Source organism: Gorilla gorilla, chromosome 11 (genome assembly GCF_029281585.2).
Source record: "Gorilla gorilla gorilla isolate KB3781 chromosome 11, NHGRI_mGorGor1-v2.1_pri, whole genome shotgun sequence".
NCBI classification, from domain to species: Eukaryota; Metazoa; Chordata; class Mammalia; order Primates; family Hominidae; genus Gorilla; species Gorilla gorilla.
This window is the reverse complement of record NC_073235.2, coordinates 111,087,798-111,112,866: the sequence shown is the minus strand read 5'-3', so window position 1 is coordinate 111,112,866 and position 25,069 is coordinate 111,087,798. Positions and strand designations below refer to the sequence as shown.

Below are 25,069 nucleotides of genomic sequence, written 5' to 3'. Positions count from 1 at the left end.
GATAGAGGCTCACAGAGAGAAAGTATCCATTCAATGTGATGCAGTAAGTGATGGATGCGGCCTTAAAACCTCTCCTCTTTACTCTCATGCTATGTAATAAATACCGGTTGGATTTATTTAAAAAAATAAACATTAAATATGAGTTTTGTCTAACATTAAATGGGAAGTGAAATTAGTCAAAGCATTCAAGTATTCTTTTTCACTGAATCTTGCATTTTTTCATATCTGTTTTTCCAGACCTGGCAACCTCTTCTTACTTTATGAAGTAATTGAGTTGTAATTTAAAAGGAAAAAAATGTATTATCCATCTTATTAAATCTAATAGATGACTGAATTTTATTCACACAATTTTGTTTTAGGGTAAATGATTGTAAACTGTAGTTACACACTATGCCACCATTGAGGGAAACTGGTTAAAGGATATATGGGATCTCTCTGTATTATTTTTGCAACTGTATGTGAATCTACAATTATCTCAAGATAAAAAGTTGTTTTAAGAACTGATTGATTAACTCATTTCCATTTTTAAACCACCATGCCAACTAAGGGATTTTATGTACTTTTCAGAAGTCTTTCTTATTTGTGTGTGAGCACACATTCACCTGGAGAGATTATCTCAGCTCCGAAAGGTGTTTTCTGTTTTTCATAGTAGTATGCATGGAAACATGCTCTGTAACTGTTTTAGATGCCACCATTTGGAAATTTTGTATTGTTTTATTTTAGCAAGAATATTTGAACATTTGTTAGACAAAGGTAATAACAGAATGGAAGATAAGTTTAAAGGTACAAAAATTAGCTGATATAAATTTAAATACTTAATTAACCCTCATCGTAGGAACGTCACTGAGACAGGGACACAGATTTAATTTTCCTAAGCCTATTTAAAAAGTGAGATGCTATTTAAACTTGGAAATCTAAGGCCTCAGAAACAGAATATGGAATTGAATTCTCAAATTGGTGTCAAGTAGGTTCCCACATTTTTCTCTGAAAAAAGAGTCACTCTTCACTACATTTTTATCTGTGACTTAACTTTGGACATAATTAAGGATATTAAATATGTTTCAGCCATTAAAAAATGTATTTAGCCGAAAAATACTTTTTCTGACTTCTACTAGTCTAAACTGTTCTCATTAACAATTTCATACTTGAAATCTTCTGGGCACCAGATTATTTCAAAGTTATTCTGAATTCTGAGTAGTTGATTATTTCAATCCTTGATAAATTATTCTCTTCAATTGTTCTGGGAAATAATCCTCCATGAATTAATTCAAAATATTGTCTATTCTATCCATTTTTAAAGATAGGCCACCCTTTGTTCCCTCCAAAATTTCTCATGTCTTTTGGGCAACACTTTACTAAAAGTATTAGTTCATGTCATTCAGAATTATAGAAATAAGCAGCTTTGTTCAGAACTAGAGAAATAAGTAGCTTCTAAACACCACTACACTCTTCCACTTTATGAAGAAGAGTGAAAAGTTATTTACATTTTTTATTATTCTATCCTTTGGCCTATGTCTTCTCAGATGGGATGTGACATGAGAGACAAGCTATATTAGTATAGCATAGACCTTTCACCATAAACTCATGCACAATGTATAATACTACCACTGACAGCATATTAAAAATAACTGGCACTAGCAGCTGCTGATTTGTTAATACTGTGCATTCTATGGGCATAGGATACTGTGAATCCTGCAGGTCATACCTGTAGTCTTTGCAGCTCAGCAGTAAATACTACCTGTAGGGACCCCCCCTGAAACTATTGCTAAGGAATAAAAGTTGAAATGCTCTTGATTATTGTAAATACAAAGTTGCATGCAGGATTGTGTAAAGACAATGCCAGGTTGGACTGCCAGAATGAGCCAACAGCACGTGATGTGCTTCCCCCTGCAGAGAGCCTATGAATGGACGTGCAGTCAGGGAGGTTTCACATCACCAAGATTCCTATCCCAGAAAAGCAGATGTTCATAGCTCTGGGAATGGAACGTGACCCTTGTGGAGAGCCTATAAACGGACGCATGGGGGTTGCCTGTCCATATGGATAAGATAGGGCTATAAACACCCTCATCTTGGATAGCTCTTCCAGGCCTCTTTAGGGTTAAGGCATACTCCCTTCTGAGAATTTCTGGTCTAACCGGTTGTCTAGCTTCACGTCCTCTTTCTATGGATTGTTTGTAACCAGCTTTTGCTGCAACTGTTACTGCTGATTAATATCTTGCTAATAATAGGTTATGGAAAGAATGTGTTTCTGTTTTAAGGCTCTGTTAGAAATTACTGATGCACACACTATATTGTAAATTCTTATCCCTGTATACTGTACTTCTGCATACAAATGTTATGTTAAAGCATTACTTCATCCCCACGTGACCATCTCACCTCCTAATCAAATGACCCTAAATCCCTCACTAACCTACCCCCACCCTCACTAAACTTAATAATAAATGCTGGTATATCCAGCGCATTGTTGGCACCGCAGGACCAGAAGGCGGTGACCCCCCAGACCCCGCTTTCACTATCTTGTGTGTGTCTATTATTTCTCAACCTGCCGATCCACCTGGGAACAAAGAGAGAGCCCCGTTGCATTGCGGGCTGCTGGCCAGATCCCACAATAACTACCTAAATGGTGGAGAGGACTAATTCAACAAGGACTTATGGAAGATTTGTGAGAGAAGATCAAAATGCTGACTATGATGTTTTTCCTCTCTGTGTCTGAGATAGCATTTCATAACAATCTGAGACAGAAATAAATAGTTAACTGGAGATTATAAAGCCAAATCCACATCTACCTGATTACTAGATGTATGTGTCCAGTTGGATAGATGCCACTAATATTCAGAATTTCCAAAATGATCATTATGCAAAATGCACACAACCTTAAGATAGTTTGATAATAATCACAAACATTCAATTTGTCCTTTTCTTCATGAAAGGCTGAAGAATGGACCTCTCTCAGTCAATACATTTGCATATTTAGTGAGAGACAATTTGATGTAAAGATTAAAAACAATACAGCAAATCCACCTGATCTTTTCAGTTATGACATATTTATAGAATGCAAATAAAATTGTCTGCCAAGATCATCAAGATATTTTCTGGGAGTTCATATATAGTTGATGAGAACATCCCAATCTGCTAAAAACAGATCTTAAAATATATTTAGAATTTAAGCACAAGGGGTAGCTTTTGGGGTTACTTATGTTTTCTTAATATATATATGCTTTTCTGATAAATCACACAATAAATATACATTCATAAATTTAATCTCTTAAAGATATTTCAAATCAATTTATATCTGTTCTTTACTCAAATAGTAACCAAAGGCCAGGTATGGTGGCTCATACCTGTAACCCCAGGACTTTGGGAGGCCAAGGCAGGCAGATCACCTGAGGTCAGGAGTTTGAGACCAGCCTGGCCAACAGGGCAAAACCTCATCTCTACTAAAAATACAAAAATTAACTGGATATGATGGCACACACCTGTACTCCCAGCTACTCGGGAGGCTGAGGCATGAGAATTGCTTGAACCCGGGAGGCGGAGGTTGCAGTGAGCCGAGATTGTGACATTGCACTCCAGCCTGGGCAACAGAGCGAGACCCTGTCTCAAAAAAAAAAAAAAGGAAAGAAATAGTAACCAAAATATTTCCTCTGATGGATGCCTGTCCTGAAATTACCTGTATTGCTTCCTTGTGTCATGCCCAACTGCATTGGTCTCCCAGATTTTGGTAGCTAGAACTCTAACCGTATTCAGAAACAGAATAAAATTCAGCTGAAAAAGAAGGTAAGATTACAAAGAATTATTGTTAGTCTTCAAGATTTTTATAAACATTTACATAAATTGAAATTTTTTCCATTCAAATAAGAAAAATTGCCCATTTCATAAATGTGAACAGGGGAACCTGAGATCAGATATTGGAAGGCTAGTGATTCTTGATTCACCTTCATGAAAACACAAAGAAACACAAAGTTTCAGCAACACTGAAAATACCAGAGGATGATCTGCTGGGATCCACAGGAGCTTTCTAAACTGAAGTTTAGATGAAGCCCTTTGGCAAACTGGCAGGACAAAGGGTAATAGTTATTATATAAATGTAATCAACTGTCCTCTTTAAAATGAATTCTCAGCTACTTCTCTACTTTAGAGAGAGGAATAATAGAGCTATTTTGGGGATTCACTCTGTCTATGATGTATGAAAAGTATTGGGTGAAGGTGATATGAGGTGTGTTTTTTTTTAAAGGGAAGTAAGATGTTATATAAGAAAAGGCTCCCAGTGTAGTCAATGAGATTGATTTTTTGAATGTTATAAGTGTGAATACCACTAGAGATAATCAAGTTCTGGCTTTTAAAAGGGGAGGGAGGGGAGTGTTGAAGGAATAAGCCCCTTTCTGTCTGAGGACCTCAAGGATCAGTGAAGACATTCCAGATGAAGACGAAGAACATGTCTCCAGGTCTGGGGTCATAAGGGGATGGAGGCCTGAAACTCTGGGTCCCTCCATTCAGGGAGATGTCTGCTTTCCAGAAAGTGCTAGTGCTTAGGAATAATGGAAATGTAGATTGCCAACAGTAGGCACTTGTCCCTGCCAGAGCAGGGGCAGAAGAAAAAGCCATCAAGTCCTGCAGTCCTGGGGGTAACTTGTCTGGCAGAGTCCTCAATCATTTCTAGAAGTTAAAGAATTTTTGTTATCAGAGGATTTGTGCACCTCAGTCCCAAATTCAGCTGACTGACTGTATCAGCCCTGAACACCCCACCAAACTCACTGCTATCCGACCACTGATGACCCTGTGAGCACCTCTCAACAATCACAACTTTCTACAAGAACTGAGGCCTAGGTCTTGAGCCCCACACATGGGGGAAAAACAAAGTTGTGCTGTGAGCTGATGAAAGGAAAGGGATGTTTCCAGGCTGATAATAGCTGCCATTTATTGAACATTTTCTAATTTAAAACCTTACATGAACATGGAGGAGACACTTTTATTTTTTTACATCCATTTGTTATGGATGAAGAAACTTTAGCTCAAAGAGATTAACTGCTTTAACCTGGAATATCCACCAATCGGCTAGAATTTGAACCAGGTCTATGTGAGTCTGTATTGTGAATCCTTAACCACCATCTGATACCTTCTGTTCAGGAGGACAAAAAGATGCAAAACATGAGAGTTGAGGATTTCCATCTTCACCCACTACAACTCGCAGCTCACAGATAGATTTTGTTTTAATAAGAAGGGGAAAAGCTACTTGAGTACTGCTCAGGTCACTGAGAAAGAAGCACGTGAGTGCTACTTTCTGAATGACAAGATTTATTTCATGCCCCATTAATTCCTGTCTCTCTAAGACAACAGTTACCGGCAATACGATGTAGCTGAGGTGAAGATATTGGGGAGTGATGCATGGAACTGCTGGGTGAAGGACTAAGTGCTAGGAGCTGAAGCTGGAAGAGCCGTGGGGCAATACCAGCTGGATTGCCATTTGTCACACCTTATCCCGGAAAAGGAAGAAGTATAGATGGCTTCTGATGAGCCAACCTTAAGCTTCACCTTATTAAAAGACCCAGGACCAAGCACTCTGTCCTTTAGTAGACTACACTAAATAAATCTGCACCCCCCACCCCCAGAAAAATTGACTAAAGGAAATACATGCCGATCAGTCCACCCATTTAATAACTGAGAAGATACATTCAAGGACAACCAAATTGATTATGGAAAGAATTAAGAATTTTAAAATATTAAGACCAAGTAAAACTTGATGCCTTAAAAGATAAGTAACAAAACACACACATGACATATATACACACATATTGATACATGCGAGAACAGCTGGATGAAATTCTAAATAATTATTCTGAATAATTTAGAAAAATATAGACTATGGGTTAATTAGAAACTAAGTTATTGACTACTAACTATGGTAAATGAACTGACTCTTAGTCTCACAGCAGCTCTATGAGACAGGCATTTTCTTGTCCTCATTTCACAGATGAGGAACCTGAGGCACAGATTGCACATATTTTGCCCAGCCACACAGCTAGCAAGCGGCAGGGCCTTAATGCAGCCCATGCGGCCTGGATCCACACTGTACACCCTTAACCACTGCACTATAGTGTCCATAAAATAGAGTTGAGTTAATAGTAGACTGAGATGGAGACAGAAATTTAAGAGCAGGATTGATTAACAAAAGATTATAAGGAATCTAAAATATAACCAAGTTTTAAAATCAATATTAGAACAAAAAACAGTAGATCTGACAAAGCAAGAAAATGAATTCGGCAATTTAGGAGACACCTGAAGAATCCTCCCAAAGGGAGGGAAAAAGAACAAAGACTTGAGAGTTTCAGAAAGGGTGTTCGAGTGAGGATGTGGCCAGGGATATAAGAGTGGAAATTGCTACACTTTTGGCTTTGATGATGGAGGAAGGGACCAACAGTCATGGAATGCCAGTGGCCTCCAGAAGCTGAAAAGGATAAGGACTCCCCCCAGCACCTCCAGAAGGAAGGCAGCCCTGCTGACACATTGATTTTAGGACTTCTGACTTCCATAACTGTAAGAGAACAAATGCATGTTCTTTTAAGCCACTAAAAAAAGAAAAGAAGAAGAACAAAGACAGGTGTGAGGAGGTATATGAGGTATAAGATGCCTATCTGGAGGATGTGGCAGATTACTTCTTTTTCTGAAGAAAAGATGACAATAGAATAAATCAATAAAAACATAACAGAAGAAAAATCTTGCACTAAAGGAAGACTTGAGTCTGCAAATGTGAAGGTGACATTTCATACCAGGCAAAAGAAATAAAAGAGAATAAGACAAAGAGGAAGTTTCTGGTGAGATTTTAGTAGTAGTAGTACTAGTACTAGTAGTAGTAGTAGTAATTTTTTTAAATTAAGACATAATTCTAAGAAAAAAATCATTAAAAGGTTCTTGCGTATTTCATGTAAACTTCACATAGGAAAAATTTTTCTTGAAGCAAACTACAGACAAAACAAAGCAAAGAAATTTAAAAAAAGAGAGAAGGCTTAGAATAACATGACCTTTAATAAACATTAAAGCCAATAACACATAGAATGAATTTTTTGTAAATATCGTTTTAAAATAATGCAAATATAGAAATCAAATTATTTTGCAATTAAAGATTCATTTTTTTAATTCCAATAGTTTTGGGGTAGAGGGGTTTTTTTTGTTACATGCTAAGTTCTTTAGTGGTGATTCCTGAGATTTTAGTGCACACATCACCTGAGCAGTGTACACTGTACCCAATATGTAGTCTGCAATTAATGATTTAAATAAATGTAAAGATTTGTTCAGAGTGAACCACAGATGAACTAAAACAAAGAAAACATTTCAGCCATGGAAGTGCCGGCTGCTCAGGCTGTCCTGTCTCCGAGACTTGGTTCCTGGAGTTTTCTTTGCCTGGATCCTTTACTCTCTCCACTCACTCGCCCTTCCTAGCTCAGTTCTCAGGGTTCAGGCTGAACGTCACTTATTCTCAGAAGCATTTTTCATGTTTAAATGTTAGTCTCACTCACTAAACTTTAGCTGTGGGAGAAGAAATTCGTGTCTATCTTCTCCTCTACTCTCTCCTCTCCATTGCCTCACACAGGGCCTGCAATGTTCTTGGTGTTTAATCAAGATTTGTCCAATGAGAGTGAATAAATAGGCAAATGAGATATGCGTGCTCTAAACACTACTTATACTGAGGTAAATCAGCACATCCCCCTTCAATGTAGAATTTTCACTTCTAGGCATAACTCGCAAAAGATGTAATCATTTAAAGAAGTCAAAATTTAGGCATAGAAAACGTAACTTGCAGTGAGCAGATTTTCTCTGCAGGAGACCCTTCAGCATCCTGTGCCCAGGTGGGAAGATCCTGACTAATTATGGGGTTCTTCAGTGGATCCACTTGTCTAACTGAGCTACGGTCACATCATCCGCCCCAGCCTCCCACAGCAATAAGGTTCTCCCTCACTCCCTTGCTTTATATCTTAACATGTTTAGAATCAGGGCAGCCAAGAGAGATGCTATGTGTTAATTTCCCTCAGAGACACTCTAAATACATCATATCTGCTCACCCCATGTATTGGCTTATTTTTCAATATCACAAATATAAGAACTTTTTTGCTTTGTTTATTTGCATATTGGTACTAAATGCTGAACTTTTACATAACAGGTAATAAACTCCCTGATCTCTATCAAATACTATAATTTGATTATCTGTATCACAAATATAAAGACAAAATATATAGTTCATTTCTAATCAGTTGGAATTCAATTTATAACTTGGAGACAGTTTCTATGGCAAATGTTAGAGCTTTAATTTCATTTAAAGTTATATTTCTAACTGACTTAGAAAAGAAAAGGAGTTCTGAAGAGGAGATTTTTCTCTGGGGAAAAAATCAATTTGGTATTTATAATTGTGTCAATGATCAGAGATTAAATTTTATCCATTTTTCTTAAAATTCCTTCCTTCCTAGTCAGCCCTTGTTTTTGGTGACTGCACCTCTCCCTGCAACTGGGAGAAAATGAATCACTCACCCAAGAGCAGCTGAGAAGCATGTACCTTGTTTGTCCCTTTCTTTTCATATTTTGAAAAGTGCACTAGATATAATATTTTTAAAACTTATCACCTAAAATATTTCCTAAAGGCCGTTACTAGAAATATCATCTTATTCCTTCTGCCAGAGCTCCCTAAGATACCCTGGGACAGGTATGCAAAACAAAACATTTATTTAAAAAAATTTAGCTCAGTATTTAATGCACTCTATGTAATATGCAGCTTCCTCAGGAGTCACCTACTTGCTTAGTCATTCAATGTCATTCAATACTCAAATTTGATCATTACTGATACAATGAGCAAACCCATGATAAACACCACAAACTGTTTATTGACCAGAAAGATTAGTTCTTAGCTTGGATACACAATGATGATGTGAGGCATGATGAAACAAACATCTAAAAGTATGTAAATATATGCCAATAAAAAGTGACCTGAAAAAGAAATAATCTCCACTGCCCCATATATTCCTAATACCCATCAACATCTCTAATGCAAACCACAAGGTGTCAGTTACATTAGTTCTCTGGAGGGTTATTTAAAGGTCAAAATCTCTGCAATAATGTTGTCAGATAAACATTGGACAAGATACCCCCAAAATGCTTCCCAACTTGAACATTCTTTGATTCTATGAATTATTTTTATGGAGTTGCCAGAAAAGGAACTACTGCCTGAACTACTGCAAAAAATAAGCATATGAATTCTAAAGTCTCAATGAGTACCAGACCCTAATTCCCTAATAGGTTTTATGGTGTGTTTGTTTTTTTAATGCCAGTTAAGGGTTGCTTTAACACTGAGTTTAGGATTTTCTCTTTTATTACTCCTATTCTGTAAGCATAGCTTAGATGTATGTACTATAAGAAAGGTGACCCTGGAAGAAATTTCTATTATTCAAATATAAAAGATATGTCATTAAATTAGTTATACATTTACATTTTATGACAATATTTACCTTTTCTTGGTTCTTTAAAAAAAAGTTCTCCTTATTGCACATTCACATTTTAATTCAGCTAAGATGAATCAACTCATTATAAAGGAAAATATTTTGAGACTTTACAGCATCTCCAAAGAAATGGATTTAAATGAATGGAATATGTGGGACTAACTCTCATCAAATAGCAAAAACCATGGATTGCCATCACGCTCGCTGCCCAAGCTCACCAGCTGCCGCAGCACTGATCTCCTTCCATTACTCACATCAGCAGCTGACAGTTATTTACGGTTGTTACCATTTTAATAAAACTCTTTAATTCCTGTCTCTTTCTTAGAAGGTTGCATCAGGAGTACAGTCTCTCATACAGATGTCAGAATCAATCAAATAGGACTATGCACTTAAAGGTGAATAGTATCTCTCTTAGACATTTGCGTCTCCAAGCTAGTTCATCTTATCCATCCATCATAATACCTCTAGAGTTTTCTTTTTAAAACCCAAATCTGATCCACTTACTAACCTGCTTAAAATATTTTCATGTCTCATCACAATTTTAAGGAAAATTCCAACGTGCTTTAGCATGACATGTGAGTCCACTCCCATCAAACTTCACAGTCTGATCTCCTGCATATTCTGCAGATGCATTGTTCCTTCCAGCCATAGAAAACATAACATGCCCACTTGGCATGGGCTAATCTCTATGCCAGGAAAACCCTTCTCTGCGCTTTACCTATTAAGTGATTTAGGTAAGTGATTTCTACTCTTCCTTTATACTTTTAGTTCAAATCTCACCTTCTTGGTGTTTCCTTTATTAAGCCCTCCAGACAGAGTTTGGTGCTGTCTCTTCCCTATTCTGAACTTCATGATGGCGTCAGAAAGACTTGGATAAGCTTATATCACTACTACATGAACCACCATTTCTGTTACTACACCTCTACTATTACCATGCTACCACTAGTAGTAGTATTACTGGCTGTATTATAGGCTACTATTTACTGAATGCTTTTCATAGGTTATATTAAGCCCTTTAATAATTTTACATAGTCCTCCTAATAACCCTATGAAGTAGATATTATGATATCCAATTTCCTTTTTAGAAAACTTCATTTTAAAAGGGGCTAAATCATAGTACAGTCAGCAACTGGTAAGAGTTCACACAGGATTCATACACTTGTTCACACAACTACCAACCCTATAATAAAAACTATTATGAGTTGCACCTCCTCCACTAATGACCTGTATGACCTTGGATATGAGTTTGACTGCTTGTAGACTAGTGAAGTTAGTGAGACTCAACAAAATCTAAGATAACCCCAGCTCCAAAACCCTACAATTCTAAGTCACATACTTCTCTGTGTGCCGGTATTGCCAGTTATAAAATTGAAACAATAATATGGATATATTTATGTCAGTTAACTATGAAGAAAACTATATTTTAAATGATTGTAAGGTACCTACATGTGGCATGCTTATCAAATAATCTTATGATCCACTATAAGTAATATCATTAAATATATATTTATATTTTCATTCAGCCAATATTTCCTAGGCACCAATAAAGGTCAGGCATTCTAGGAAAATAAAAGAATAGATCATCCCTCCCCATGAGGAGCACACAGGGAAGACAGAGCTAGTAAGTAAAATGCAATATGGTACACTTCTAAAGTGTCTGATCACATGAAACACAACTAGCCTCCCACAACCATGTGAACACCCACTGCTTACACTGGCCAGGACTTTTGTGTAATTTCAGGTTTCATTGTTAAAGGAATTTGTCCAGTCCAGTGTTCTCCAAATAAGTCATTTAGGGTACCATCATCATGATTTTGCCATATTGATATTATTTACCTACTATTGCCTACTTCATATCTTTCTTCAATCAACTTTCATTAAATTATTAAAATTCAAATTTCATACCATTAAACATAAATAAAGAACCAGTAGAAGCTTTTATAAATAAAAGACAACTGTGAAATACATATGATGGAAACAAAAAGCCTTATGAAATGTTATCTAGATTGGGTTGCCTGTCTTACCTCTCCCTACCCCCAAAGAAAGACACCACACATGTTGTTGTTCAAGACCAGGACAAAAATAAAACTTTCTCCTTGATGTGTTCAGAAGGGTTGGAAAGGGACCAGTATTCATATACGATTCAATATTGCTTAATGACCTTGCATATACCACCTAAGTCCTCTCATGCACCAGGGTATGTGCCCCTACATAAGGAAACACTGCTCTAGCTTAAATCCTATGGCAAGAAAGAGCGAAAACTGTGGGCTCTGGCATGGCATTGCCTGGGTTTGACCTTGGCTTCAGCATTTTCTAAATGTATAACCTCAGGCAAGTTATATAACCTTTCTTGAACCCAAACTGGGAATAATAAAAATACCTACTTGAGGTATTTGAGGATTAATGCAAAAAAAGACTCTGAAATATGCTTGAAACAAAAACAGACTCAAATATTTATTCATCAGATGATTAATAAAATATAGGAGATTAACGTTCTTAAGAGACAAAGGAAGACTGTATTAGTCCATTTACATGCTGCTGATAAAGACATACCTGAGACTGAAAACAAAAAAAAGCTTTAATGGACTTACAGTTCCATGTGGCTAGGGATGCCTCACAATCATAACGGAAGGTGAAAGGCACATCTCACGTGGTGGCAGACAAGAGAAGAGAGCTTGTGCAGGGAAACTTCCCCTTATATAATCATCAGACCTCATGAGACTTATTCACTATCTTGAGAATGGCACAGGAAAGTGACCCCATGATTCAGTTACCTCCTACTGGGTCCCTCCCACAACATGTGGGAATTCAAGATGAGATTTGGAGGTGAGGAACTTGTTGGGAACTGGAGCAAAGGTGACTTGTTATCTATTATCAAAGAGACTGGTGGCATTTTGTCCCTGCCCTAGAGATTTTTGGAACTTTGAATTGGAGGGAAATTATTTAGGTATCATTCCACCCCTGGACTCTCCCAAATCTCATGTCCTCACATTTCAAAAGCAATCACACCTTCCCAAAAGGCCCCCAAAGCCTTAACTCATTTCAGCAACAGCTCAAAGTCCACATTCCAAAGCCTCATCCAAGACAAGGCAAGTCCCTTCTGCCTATGAGTCTGTAAAATCAAAATCAAGTTAGTTACTTCCTAGATACAATGGGGGTACAGGCATTGGGTAAATACAGCCATTCCAAATGGGAGAAATTGGCCAAAACAAAGGGGCTACAGGGCCCATGCAAGTCTGAAATCTACTGAAGTAATCAAATTTTAAAGCTCCAAAATGACATCCTTTGACTCCATGTCTCACATCCAGGTCACGCTGATGAAAGAGGAAAGCTCCAATGGCCTTGGGCAGCTCTGCCCTTTTGGCTTTGCAGGGTATAGCCCCCTCCTGCTTCTTTCACAAGCTGGCATTGAGTGTCTGCAGCTTTTCCAGGCACATGGTGCAAGTTGTTGGTGGAGCTACCATTCTGGGGTCTGGAGGACAGTGGCCCTCTTCTCACAGCTGCACTAGGCAGTGCCCCATTAGGGACTCTGTGTGGCAGCTCCAACCCCCATTTCCCTTCTGCACTGCCCTGGCAGAGGTTCTCCATGAGGGCCTTGCCCTTGCAGCAAACTTCTGCCTGGACATCCACACATTTCCATACATTTTCTGAAATTTAGGCAGAGGTTTCCAAACCTCAATTTTTGACTTCTGTATACTTACAGGCTCAACACCACATGGAAGCTGCCAAGGCTTGGGGCTTGCACCCTCTGAAGCCATGGCCCAAGCTCTACACTGGCCCCTTTCAGCCATGGCTGGAGCAGCTGGGACACAAGGCACCAAGTCCCTAGGCTGCACACAGCACAGAGACCTTGGGCCTAGCCCACAAAACCACTTTTTCCTCCTAAACCTCCAGGCCTGTGATGGAAGGGGTTGCTGTGAAGACCTCTGATATGCCCTGGAGACATTTTCTCCATTGTCTTGGGGATTAACATTTGACTCCTTGTTACTAATACAAATTTCTGCAACCAGCTTCAATTTCTCCTCAGAAAATGGGATTCTCTTTTTTATTGCATTGTCAGGCTGCAAATTTTCCAAACTTTTATGATCTGTTTCCCTTTTAAAACTAAATGCCTTTAACAGCACCCAAGTCACCTCTTGAATGCTTTGCTGCTTAGAAATTTCTTCTGCCAGATACCTAAATCATTTCCCTCCAATTCAAAGTTCCAAAAACCTCTAGGGCAGGAACAAAATGCCACCAGTCTCTTTGATAAAAGATAACAAGAGTCACCTTTGCTCCAGTTCCCAAAAAGTTCCTCACCTCTATCCGAGACCACCTTAGCCTGGATTTCATTGTCCACATCATTATCAGCATTTTGGTCAAAGCCATTCAACAAGTTTCTAGGGAGTTCCAAACTTGCCCACATTTTCCTGTCTGTGAACCCTTTGAACTGTTCCAACCTCTGCCTGTTACCCAGTTCCAAAGTCACTTAAACATTTTCAGGTATCTTCTCAGCAGTGCCCCACTCTACTGATACCAATTTACTGTATTAGTCTGTTTTCATGCTGCTGATAAAGGCATGCCTGAGAATAGGAAGAAAAAAAAGGTTTAATGGACTTACAGTTCCACGTGGCTGGGGATGCCTCAAATCATGACAGAAGATGAAAGGGCACTTCTCACATGGTGGCAGATAAGAGAAGAGAGCTTGTGCAGGGAAACTCCCCCTTATATAATCATCAGATCTCATAACAAATTCACTATCACGAGAACAGCACAAGAAAGACCTGCCCCTATGATTCAATTACCTCCCACAGATCTCTCCCACAACACGTGGAAATTCAAGATGAGATCTGGATGGGGACACAGACAAACCACATCAAAACATTTTGGTAAAGATAAAATTTGAGCAGGGCCTAGAAAGACAGTTTGATCACCTATCACTGGATGCTGGATGAAAGGATGGGTGAATGGGGAGAGTAACACAGCATGAAGGAAATACTTACATAAAGACAAATACCACAGTTCCTCCTTTTCTTTTCCCTAACCTGTAAATTCAAGATCTCAGGTTTCTGCTAGTACCATATAACTCTCCACACCATAATACTGGCATTCTCAAGGCCCTTTCATAAGTACCCAAGAGTAAGTCTGCTCAATTTCCCAATCTGTATTTTTGTGTCTCTGGTTTTATTTTGTTTCAGCTGTTATAGTGCCTCTTGGTTGACATCAGTGCAAATGCAGGTGCTTGTGTCTCAGTCAGTGCCCCAGCTTGGTCAAAATGTATTGACTCAACCGATCTCACCTTTCCCACTTCTTTCAGGCCAGCTGTCCTGCCTGCAGCATCTCCTGCTCTTCAGGCTGAGCATCCCTACGCCTTCTCATGATGCTCCAGGAGGCCCAGAACCAAAACAAGGCATCACGTTCTTTTGTTAATTAGGAAACATTTCTCTTATATTTTGATCTTACAGGGAAGAATTAAAAAATCATCCTCAAATCAACATCAAGATGACACAGGTGTCTGATAAATGATTAGATTTGGGGACATTTATTTTCAGAACAAAATTTAGTATTTTCCAATGACTCTAGTTCTCTTAAACATAATTTTAACACACTTTAACAAAACAGAAAACAACAATGCTATAATTATAGACCCTACAATTCCAAAATTAAGTGATTCCTTCCAAACTTATACTGCAGTCTATGGTTATCTCTAAAAATCAGTTATCTTGACATGACTTCTCCTGACTGCTCATACTTAACAAATTCCTTTACTCTCTTAAATTTAGTTTACCTCATATATTGCTTAGAAATTCTGACCATAATTTATCTAATGTTACTCCTAGATATACAAACATCAAATTAATAGAATCTACAGTATTATAATAGCCAAAGACAGAATTAAGTAAGGGATCTAATTTGGATTTCAAATTCTGGGCAAATAGTTTCTTTGTTAGCATATATGATGCATATATTTACTTAAAACCATGCCACATGCAATGCATGGCTAAAAAACAACTTCATATCCTAAAGTTAACCTATTTTTAAAACTATGCACATAGCTATATAAATGGAAAGATTTTTCCCATAAATTCAAGACACAGTTTGACAGGTTTTAGAAAGCAAGTGAAAAGAACATGGCCACAAAACACATGTTAAAGTCTGTTTCATCATACTAGTCGTGTGACCTATATCTGGGTGAGCTGTAGTTTCTCCTCTAGAAATTGAAAAGATTGCATAAAATGAACTCACAAGTTCTTTAATTTTACTTGCTTTGTGCTCTTACTTTGCCTCTTTCCTCTTCCCAGTTCCCCATGATATCTATTTTATATGCATGTTTTGTTTTTCCAACAAGTATTTATTGAGTGGTCATTCTGTGCCAGAAAACTAGCTAAGCTCTAGGTATCATAAGTTTAGAAAAAAAAATGGTTCTTGTTTACATAAACCTTGCAGTTCGGTGAACAAGATGGGCATTCAACAATGAAAGACATGATATACTGTGATGTTGAAAAGAAAAAGCCTCTCTGTGCCCTGTAGATTATAATTGGTAATCTAATTTAGATTGGACGGCATCAAGGTCACAAAGAAAAAGTAGTATTTCAAATGAGGCACAGAAGGAAGCACATTCCAACCTTCTAAAAGTACAGTGGGGCATGTAGAACAGCCCTGAGAAAAACACAGGCAGACAAGGTCAAGCAACTGACTGGAAAGCAACATAGCCAGGGTGTGGCATGTAAAGAGGCACAAGCACCAGTGAGCCATCTTTGCTGGATTAGCAGAGATGTTAGATTTTATTATAAGTGCATGGAGTTCATTGGGTAGGGACATTGATCCTGAAGTCAGAACCCGGCTCCATCACTTAATATTGGGTATTCTTGGGCAGTTTCCTTATTTAGAGTTATTGGTCGGATTAGATACATTGATGTACATAAAACACTTAAAACACTGCTCAGTACATTGTAAGAACTATGTCGTGTTTGTTGTTGTTATTATTATCTTCATCCTTCCTGGCTTCACCACATAGAACAACTCAGAAGAAGGAGCACCACCCTCTGCACACATGGTGGTTAAGTTCTGGGCTTATTTCTCCCTTTACAGACAGGTTCTAAAGTAATATGAGGTATGTAGGCTTCATGGTCCCTAATAATGTGGCCTGAAATCCCAGGAGGAAAATATATAGGAGAGCTTTGCTGGAAATCACTGCAAGACCATTTCATTATCAGATTAGCCTAGAGATGTCAGCTGCTGCATAGGAGACGGTGTGAGGCCAAATACAAATTTAAAAATAAGAGGCTTCATTCTCCCTGTTGAAAATGAGGGAAGAGATTTCACTTTCCTCCTTTTTCTTAGAGCATTTACCTTAGAAAACTTGTATGTACTTTCTCATCTCTTTGAAATGTTTATAAATCGTTTTGAAGATTAGTTAGGCCTTTGGTCAGCTTTATGGCCCAGGAATGTCTTTCGCAAGGACCTAGGAACCATCTTTCTGAAATGCTAACATCAAGAGAGATAGCATCCCTGTCTCTCAGTTTTTGTAGGATAGAAGCTTAACTTCTGTAGGCACCTATCTTGAAGTTGCAAAAATTCCTCCTGACATAAAGAAATGACAAGCTTGTTTTTCCTCCAATAAAGCTACTTAGCCACAACAGGTGGTCACCCCAATTACCAGGTAAAGTTAGGATGAATCATGTGTAGCATATAGTATTGTCAAGTCCCTTTTACTTGAGAACTAGCTATTGTGTCTCTTGAAAACGTGTATATAATGAGTTGTAACTGCTTGGCTATAAAAAGGAGTGAGATTTCTTTCTCTTTGCAATCTCTTAGCAGATTGCGTGTAGTGCACACCACATTCTGGTTGAATAACTTAATACTAAAAGTGTTTTTCTTCTGTATTACCTTTGTGGAGAAGATTTTTAGGTTAGGAGAAGATTTTTGTATTAAATTATATTTCCCCAATAGTAGAAAGCTAGAGGGAAAAAAAAGAAAAGAAAAGAAAACTTGCTCCCACCGTTTGTTTGCTATTATAACAAACAAATGCTGGATAATCTGACAAAAATTTTTTTTACTTTTTAAAATGCATCAGAGAACAAAGTTACAGGATGACCAATTAACCCGAAATTTAAGGAAAGTCTGACATCTCCAAGGAGGATGGAATGTAAGCACTTTCTTCCCTGGGACAGATGCCAAAAGCTAGCTGATAAGAAGAATTTGGCTGAAATGTTGAACAAATTGAACAAACAATGAACTATCCAAAAAAAATAAGAACAAAATCAATTTACAATAACAACAAAAAGAATAAAATACTTAGAAATAGGTACCAAAAGCACAGGCAAGAAAAACAAAAATTAACAAGCAGGATTGCATTAAACTAAAATGCCTCTGCACAGCAAAGGAAACAATCAATAGAGTGAAAAGGCAACCTGTGAAATGGTAGCAAATATTTGCAATATTTATGTATTGAATGTATTCAATAAAAATTAATGTATTCAATGAGGGGCTAATATCCAAATTATATAAGGAACTCAGACAACTGAATACCAAGAAATAACCCAATTTAAAAATGGGCAAAGGAGCTGAATAGACGTTTCTCAAAAGAAGACATACAGCTCTAGCTCACCAAGCCCAAGTGGAGTGAGTTAGGAGGTCTCTATGCCATGCAGATTGCCCTCAAAGCAACCTACAAAAAAACTACAAAGGCCAGTGTGCCATCTACTGGAGGGGTGAAGAAACTTCACCGTTAACAGGCTGGATACCAAGGCACTTGGTGAAATTAGATGTTATCAGAAGTCCACTGAATGCCTAATCCATAAACTTTCCTCCTAGCATCTGGTGCAAGAAACTGCTAAGGACTTCAAAACAGATCAACACATCCAGAGCACAGCTGCTGGTGCTTTGCAGGAAAAAAGTGACATCTATCAGGTTGGCCTCTCTGGAGACACCGAGCTGTGTGCAATCCAGGCCAAATGTGTAACAATTATGCCAAAAGACATCCATGCTTCATTCATGGAGAACTTGCTTGACAATCCACTATGATGGGAAACATTTCATTCTCAAAGAAAAAAAAATGAAAAGCTCTTCTTCCTCTTATTGGTATTTCTGAGCGTTAGATTCCCCCTGCCGCTGCCCCCATGGAGTCAAAAGGCACCTAAGTAAATGACTGTGAGTGAAAAAATAGGGAATAGAAATCAGGTATTGGCAGTTTTTCCATTTTTGTTTTTGTGTGAATTTGTAATATAAATGCATGGAAACAAAGTATTAATGCACACCAAATGTTTCAGCTGAACAAGTTTCAGCAGTTCACCTTTATAGCAGTTATAAATAGACCTGTTAAATTTTTCTGAACAATGCCAGCATTTGGATTTTTTAAAAAAACAAATTTCTTGACAGCAACTAACTGGTGTTTGTAGCACTTTTATCATACAGTAAATTCCATCCACTCACTATACTTTTCTGAGTAATCCTACATGCAAGTACATGTTTTTAATGTTGTTTTTGCACTGTTCCTGTCAGTCTGCTACCAAAATGCATTAAAATATTTAAAAAAAAAAAAAAGGAGTTGGCCCTGCAGTGGCTCATGCCTATAATTCCAGCACTTCGGGAGGCCGAGGCGGGCAGATCACTGAGGTCGGGAGTTTGAGTCCAGCCTGGCCAACGCGGCGAAATCCCGTCTCTACTAAAAATTTAAAAATTAGCTGGGCATGGTGGCACATGCCTGTAATCTCAGCTACTCGGGAGTCTGAGACAGGAGAATCGCTTGAACCCAGGAGGCAGAGGTTGCAGTGAGCTGAGATCGCACTACTGCACTCCAGCCTGGGTGACAGAGTGAGACTCCATCACAAAAAAAAAAAAAAAAAAAAAAAAAAAAAAAAAAAAAAAAAGACTTACAAATAGCCAACAAGTATGTGAAAAGTGATCATCATCACTAACTATCAGGGAAATCCAAATCAAAACTACAAGCTATCACCTCATACCTGTTAGAATGGCTTCATATGGCTGGGCATGGTGGCTCCCACCTGTAATCCCAGCACTATGGGAGGCAGAGGTGAGTGGATTGCTTGAGCCCAGGAGTTTGAGACCAGCCTGGACAACATGGCAAAATCACATCTCTACAAAAAATACAAAAATTAGCCGGGCATGGTGGCACATGCCTGTAGTCCTACTTACTCAGGAGGCTGAGGCAGGAGGATCACTTGAGCCCAGGAGATCAAGGCTACAGTGAGCCATGATTGCACCACTGCACTCCAGCCTGGGTGACAGAGTGAGATCCTGTCTCAAAAAAACAAACAAACAAAGAATGGCTTAATGGCCGTTGGTAGTTCAAAAAGACAAAAGATAAACGTTAGCTAGGATGTGGAGAGAAAAAAAAAGTGTACCCTGTTAGTATGAGTGTGAGTAGGTACAGTCATTATGGGAAAAAGAATTAGGGGTTTTGTTTTGTTGCCCAGGCTGGTCTTGAACCCCTGGCCTCAAGCGAGCCTCCTGCCTATGTCTACCAAAGCACTGGGATTACAGGCACAAGCCACCATGCCCAGTCTATTCCCATTTTATAGATGTCAAAAGTAGACCCTGACTTTCTAAAACTTGCCCAAGCCTAGCCTGCCCAGTAAAATTTCAGCCTGCACATTCAACAGAAGGGCAGGCCTGGGATGCTAACAAAGACAGCCTGGCCCAAAATCTATGCTGTAACTCCTGTGACACATTTGGCATCACTCCCAAGAAAGGGCAGACCTCCTTGGTCCTTCATACTGTGTCCATGTGCATCTCAAATGGGCTGGACAGACAAACCATGCACTGGTGTGGCAGAGCTTTCCCCGTCTTTACATCTTCACGCAGACCTGGAGAGAAGAGACCTCAGGTGCCCGTCAGGTTCACCACAGGGGTGCTAACTTACTGTCTGCCTGGTTTGCCAGCAAGTCACGGGGAAGATCATAGAATGCACTTAGGAAGAGGTTTCTTTTTAATCAAATATTTATTGCATTTAATAACAGGACCTCACATAGGAAGAAAGCGAAAGTGAAAATAACATTATGTTATACTTTTCTCACCTCGTGTTTTATTGTGTTTGAATAGAAGGTGAATCATGGAATGGTTTACCTGGAAAATTACAAAAGTGAGAGCTTAATAACTTTTTCAAAATGTAAATATCGATTTCTCGATTATAAAGTAAAGCCTTCTGATACCCTAAAATGGAGAATATTAAAATGTTTAACAAAGGGGTAAAAATAAGCTCTACTCCTACCAACAAGAGTTAATAATTATACCATTTTGGGTAGATAAGGTTATAGCCTTTTAAAAAATAGTCACACCAATGGTATGCCAGGTTTTATGGGATACAAGGAGAGTGGACATTCTGTAATCAGAAGTGCCTATGCACAAACAGAGAAGCAATCATGGTGTCATCCTAGGGGATCGTGGAGTCTGGGAAGCCAGATCATCCCTGGGAGTCCCCTCAGGCCTGAACGGCCACTTCCTGATATACAAGGTAGAATGTGTTAGCCTTATTGCTGTCCAGAAACCAACATTATTTTTATGACTTTATGGAGACATTTTTTAAGTTACTGTGTTGCAGGGAGTAGGAGAAATCTACCTGGAGTGTGGGCAAGTTATTAACACGTGAAAAGTAAAAATGATAATAGCTAATGCTTACAGCGCTGTGTGCCAGCCACTGTTCCTAATGCAGCCCAGTGATTAACTCTCGTAATCTACACTATTATTCCCATCTTTTAGATGGCAAAAGGGGATTGTGAGTTTAAATAACTTGCCCAAGGCCAGCCTGTACCATAAAATTTCAGCCTGCACACTCAACAACAGGGCAGACCTGGGATGCTAACGAAGGCAGTCTCGCCCAGAGCCTATGCTGTAACCACTGTGACACTGTCAAGTGGTCAGAAAAGGGATGTCTGAAGAGGTTGTCCGTAAGCTGGGACCTGAAGGAAGAATGGACAAGCAGGGGGAACAGTATGGCAGGCATACAGAACAGCACAGGCAAAGGCCCTGAGGTGGGAACAGTGTAGCATGTTCAGGGAACTAAAGAAAGCCATTGTGTGGAGCTGAGGCAGCAGGAGGGAGAAGATGAGGTGACATGAGATGGGGGAGGAAGAAGGGACCAGGCCATGGAAATGAGGAAAATGTGTATGCCAAGTGTGAAGGGACAGTGCTCAGAATTCCAAGCCCTAACTCTCTCAGCCCCATGTCCTTTCCACTTCATAGCACTGTGGCTTAAACCCCCACCCAGGAGACACCCACAGTGGTTACCCACTGCCAGCTTCAATGAAGCCCTGAGATCTTTCCAAATGAAAAACCTGATTCCTTCACTTTCCAATGTCTAAACCTTTGGTTGTCATCCCTTGCAAGATTGGGTGTCAATTCTTTAGTGAGGCTTAGAAGCCCCTTCAGGGTCTGGCCCGGCCTCCTTTGCAGCCTCAGCTCTTGACACTATTCCACACCCACGCTCAACCTTGGCACAGACCATTGGAATGCTCTCGTACCACTTGCCAACCTGTGATGAATAAATTTCCCCCATTAATCACTACCACCTTTGCTCATGATTTTGTGTTTATTATTTACTTCCAATGCAGATATTAAATTAGCTTTTTTCCTGAATGTTAATCATGCTTACAGAGCTCTGGTCTTTGGCATTCTAAGTGAAATAATCACTATCCTTGGAATCCAGGTTTTAAAACATATCAACTTGGGTTCACTATGTATAATCCAAGCTCCTGGATTTCCAGGATTTCTGTGTGTGCTTCAAGTTGATCCTCTGAACCGGTGCCACCGGCAGTCTAACTACCTGGTGTTACACATCACACAATTATCCACACAGGCCTTCCACATTCTTATTCTCAGGAGGGCCAAATCTCTCTCCTAGGAGCTCTATATTCTTGAGGTGTATCTTCTTGTCTCTTGAGATATTCCCCTCTTCTGAATTGAAAACTATACCTTGGAGATTTTCATTATAATTCTATTTTTTCTTTCCTTTAGTTTTCCACTTGCTTTTTTAGTTTTTCTCCTTCATAACTTAGCCTTCTCTAAATTATTGATTAAAATAAGTAAATTATTTATTTCAAATCCAATTCTTGACATTTTATGAAAACTTTCAGATACACTAGTAGATTGTGAGTAAGTTAAGAACCTTCAAGGGAATTGTGATAACACTAAATTATAATAATGAAACAAAAAGGTAACTCTTAGTGAACAGAAAGATATTCTTGAGTCTCAGCTGTGATTTTTGAGATTAAATCAACTTCATAATATAGGAAAAGTACTTCAGAATTCTTAGCTTAGAACTGTCATAATTTTAGCTCAAGAAGATGAAAATGGCCTTCTACATTAATTTTCTTCAAAGTTTATTGAGTGTGCCATCACTTCTATTTCTCCTTCACCAACAGCAAATCTTCAGAAGCCCTTTAATCACCTAGCTTTACTGTTCCACATTACAAGTTACAAATCTCAGAAAATAAATTTTTCATCCATGTTGATGATGTGAGTGACTTAGATCTGTAAACAAACTATAAAGCTTTGGATAAAAATCAGTCATTTCCATGGAAAATGCCCTAGGATTTCCTTTTCTCCACTGCCCTTTGCTTCAATTCCTGATAATTTTACAAGGATCTCTTGGATTTCAATATGTCCTTCCTTTTCATCAAATGTAAAATCAAATTTAATCATTATATAATCATTATATTAAAATGTGGGTAAAATTAACAGCATTAATTAACTCTTATTGGTCAGTTTCAGTACAAGACACTGAAGGCAAAGAAAAAGTAACAAGATAAAGATTGTCCCCTTAAAAAGATAATAGTAAGATATGGAGAAGCAAACACACAGAGGAGGAACTAGAAAGGAGGAAAATAAAAGGCTTAAAAGTATAAATAAGGATTAAATACCAATGAGTGAAAGGGAAATCTGAGCAGTTAATTTTTATCTTTAAGTTCACTGATGTCTCTCAGGGATATAGTTACAAATCTAGGATTTTTTATCACTAAATTAATATAGTAGCATTTGATTTACATCAAAAATTAAAATTACAGGTGTTTATACATTTAAGCCATGCATTCATCCATAATCGATTTTTGAGCTTCTCCTAGGATATATAGAATTGGGACCAATTTGTTAATTGGATGGTTTAGCAAGGATACAAATTAGCTTCTCTAAACGTGTTCTGTATTTTATTTCCCTCTCTAAACATTTATTTCAATGGGCTTCTAAACTGAAGATTCCTTTTGATCTCTCCTATTTTCTTTATGCATTTTTCCTATGAGGTAAATAAGCTTTTATCTGATTCTTTGGATGAGGTTACAATACCTCAACTACATTAATAGCTGCCCTTCTGACAAAGTAGGTGACACATTGTCCAAAAGAAAACAAGAAGAATATGAAACTGGGAAACAAAGAAAAACATCAAAATTAGTTAATAATCAAGTTGCTACATTGTTTTCTAACTTAACATTTATTATCAAGATAGTAATTATTTTTTTAAAATGCTTGTAATATGTATTACATACATGAACACCAGGAAAACACAAGGTGGTATAATTTCTTCAACAACCCAAAAGAAGCTGATGCCTTAAAGTCTTCAAAGAAGATCAAGAGTAAACATTTTGATAAGTTTTATTAGATACAAAGAAGTGTGTGATTTTGTTTTCCTTTGCAACACAGATGCAATGTGCATTGGAAATATTATAGGCAGATAAGGTCCTGTGCAACATGCATTGTGGTCTTTCTCCCTATTATTAGGTTAGTGAAAAAGTAATTGTGTTTTTTGCCATTACTTTCAATTCTATCTAATACCTATTAGATAGAATTATGTGGGATATTTCTTGGTATAGGATGTACTTAACTCCTTGGGGGAAGTATGCCAAATAAAAACTTTAGGGAATACTTTATACATCATATTACCACTCTTCTCTCTCAGTAATTTCTCTGTTTTCCTGCTATTCCACATTTTCCTCCCTGCCACACTGACCTACTACCAGGTGATCAGAATGCTAAAGTGGTAAAATAATATAATGGATGAAAAGGAGACAAAGGGCCTTCCAACTCCCTAAACATATAAATGCTCATAGATATTTTGAAGTCTCGGAATTGACCCCAAGTGCTAGCTGATTAAAGGAAGGCTTTCTGCATGGATCTCAGTGTCAGTCATAATAAGGGTCTGATCTCTGTCCCAGACTCTCCCAATAGATGTTGCTGTACTTGTCAGTTTCTCAAATCTATTGTAGAATGCAGTGACAGACACACTTTCTCTGGGTTTTAGCAGCAGGTTAATTTTTCATCCCTTTTTTAACTATACAAACTTTTAAACTTACCCCAATAGCTGCTAAGATTGGTGCTTGATAAATCCACTTGATGTCTCCAGCACTAAGTTCCCAGCACCTGAGACATTGAAAAAAAGCTGTCATGAATAAATTGGCAAAGCAAATGGGTAGTATTAAGTAGAATTTTAAGTTTTACCAAAAACTCCAACCCCACACTTCCAATTAAGAAACAAATAGACAAAGAAATCTTATCTTAAAACACCCAAGCCAGTGGGGGGAAAAAAGTGTAATGGGTATTGATTTTCATATTATTAGCTACCCCTTGAAGATGAGTAGAGAATTATAAATATTAGTGAA

The 25,069-nt window shown here is 38.2% G+C and overlaps 1 protein-coding gene across 1 annotated transcript in view; it reads right to left on the bottom strand.

The window, feature by feature from the left end:
* The window catches only part of PTH2R (parathyroid hormone 2 receptor), an 87,742-nt gene that overhangs the window by 9,668 nt on the left and 53,005 nt on the right, over positions 1-25,069 (bottom strand). Inside the window, exons 9-10 of the mRNA XM_004033134.5 lie at positions 24,764-24,830; positions 3,671-3,765 (exon numbers count right to left, since the gene is read on the bottom strand). Coding sequence (XP_004033182.3) covers positions 3,671-3,765; positions 24,764-24,830 — 162 coding nt within the window. The remainder of the gene's footprint in view (positions 1-3,670; positions 3,766-24,763; positions 24,831-25,069) is intronic.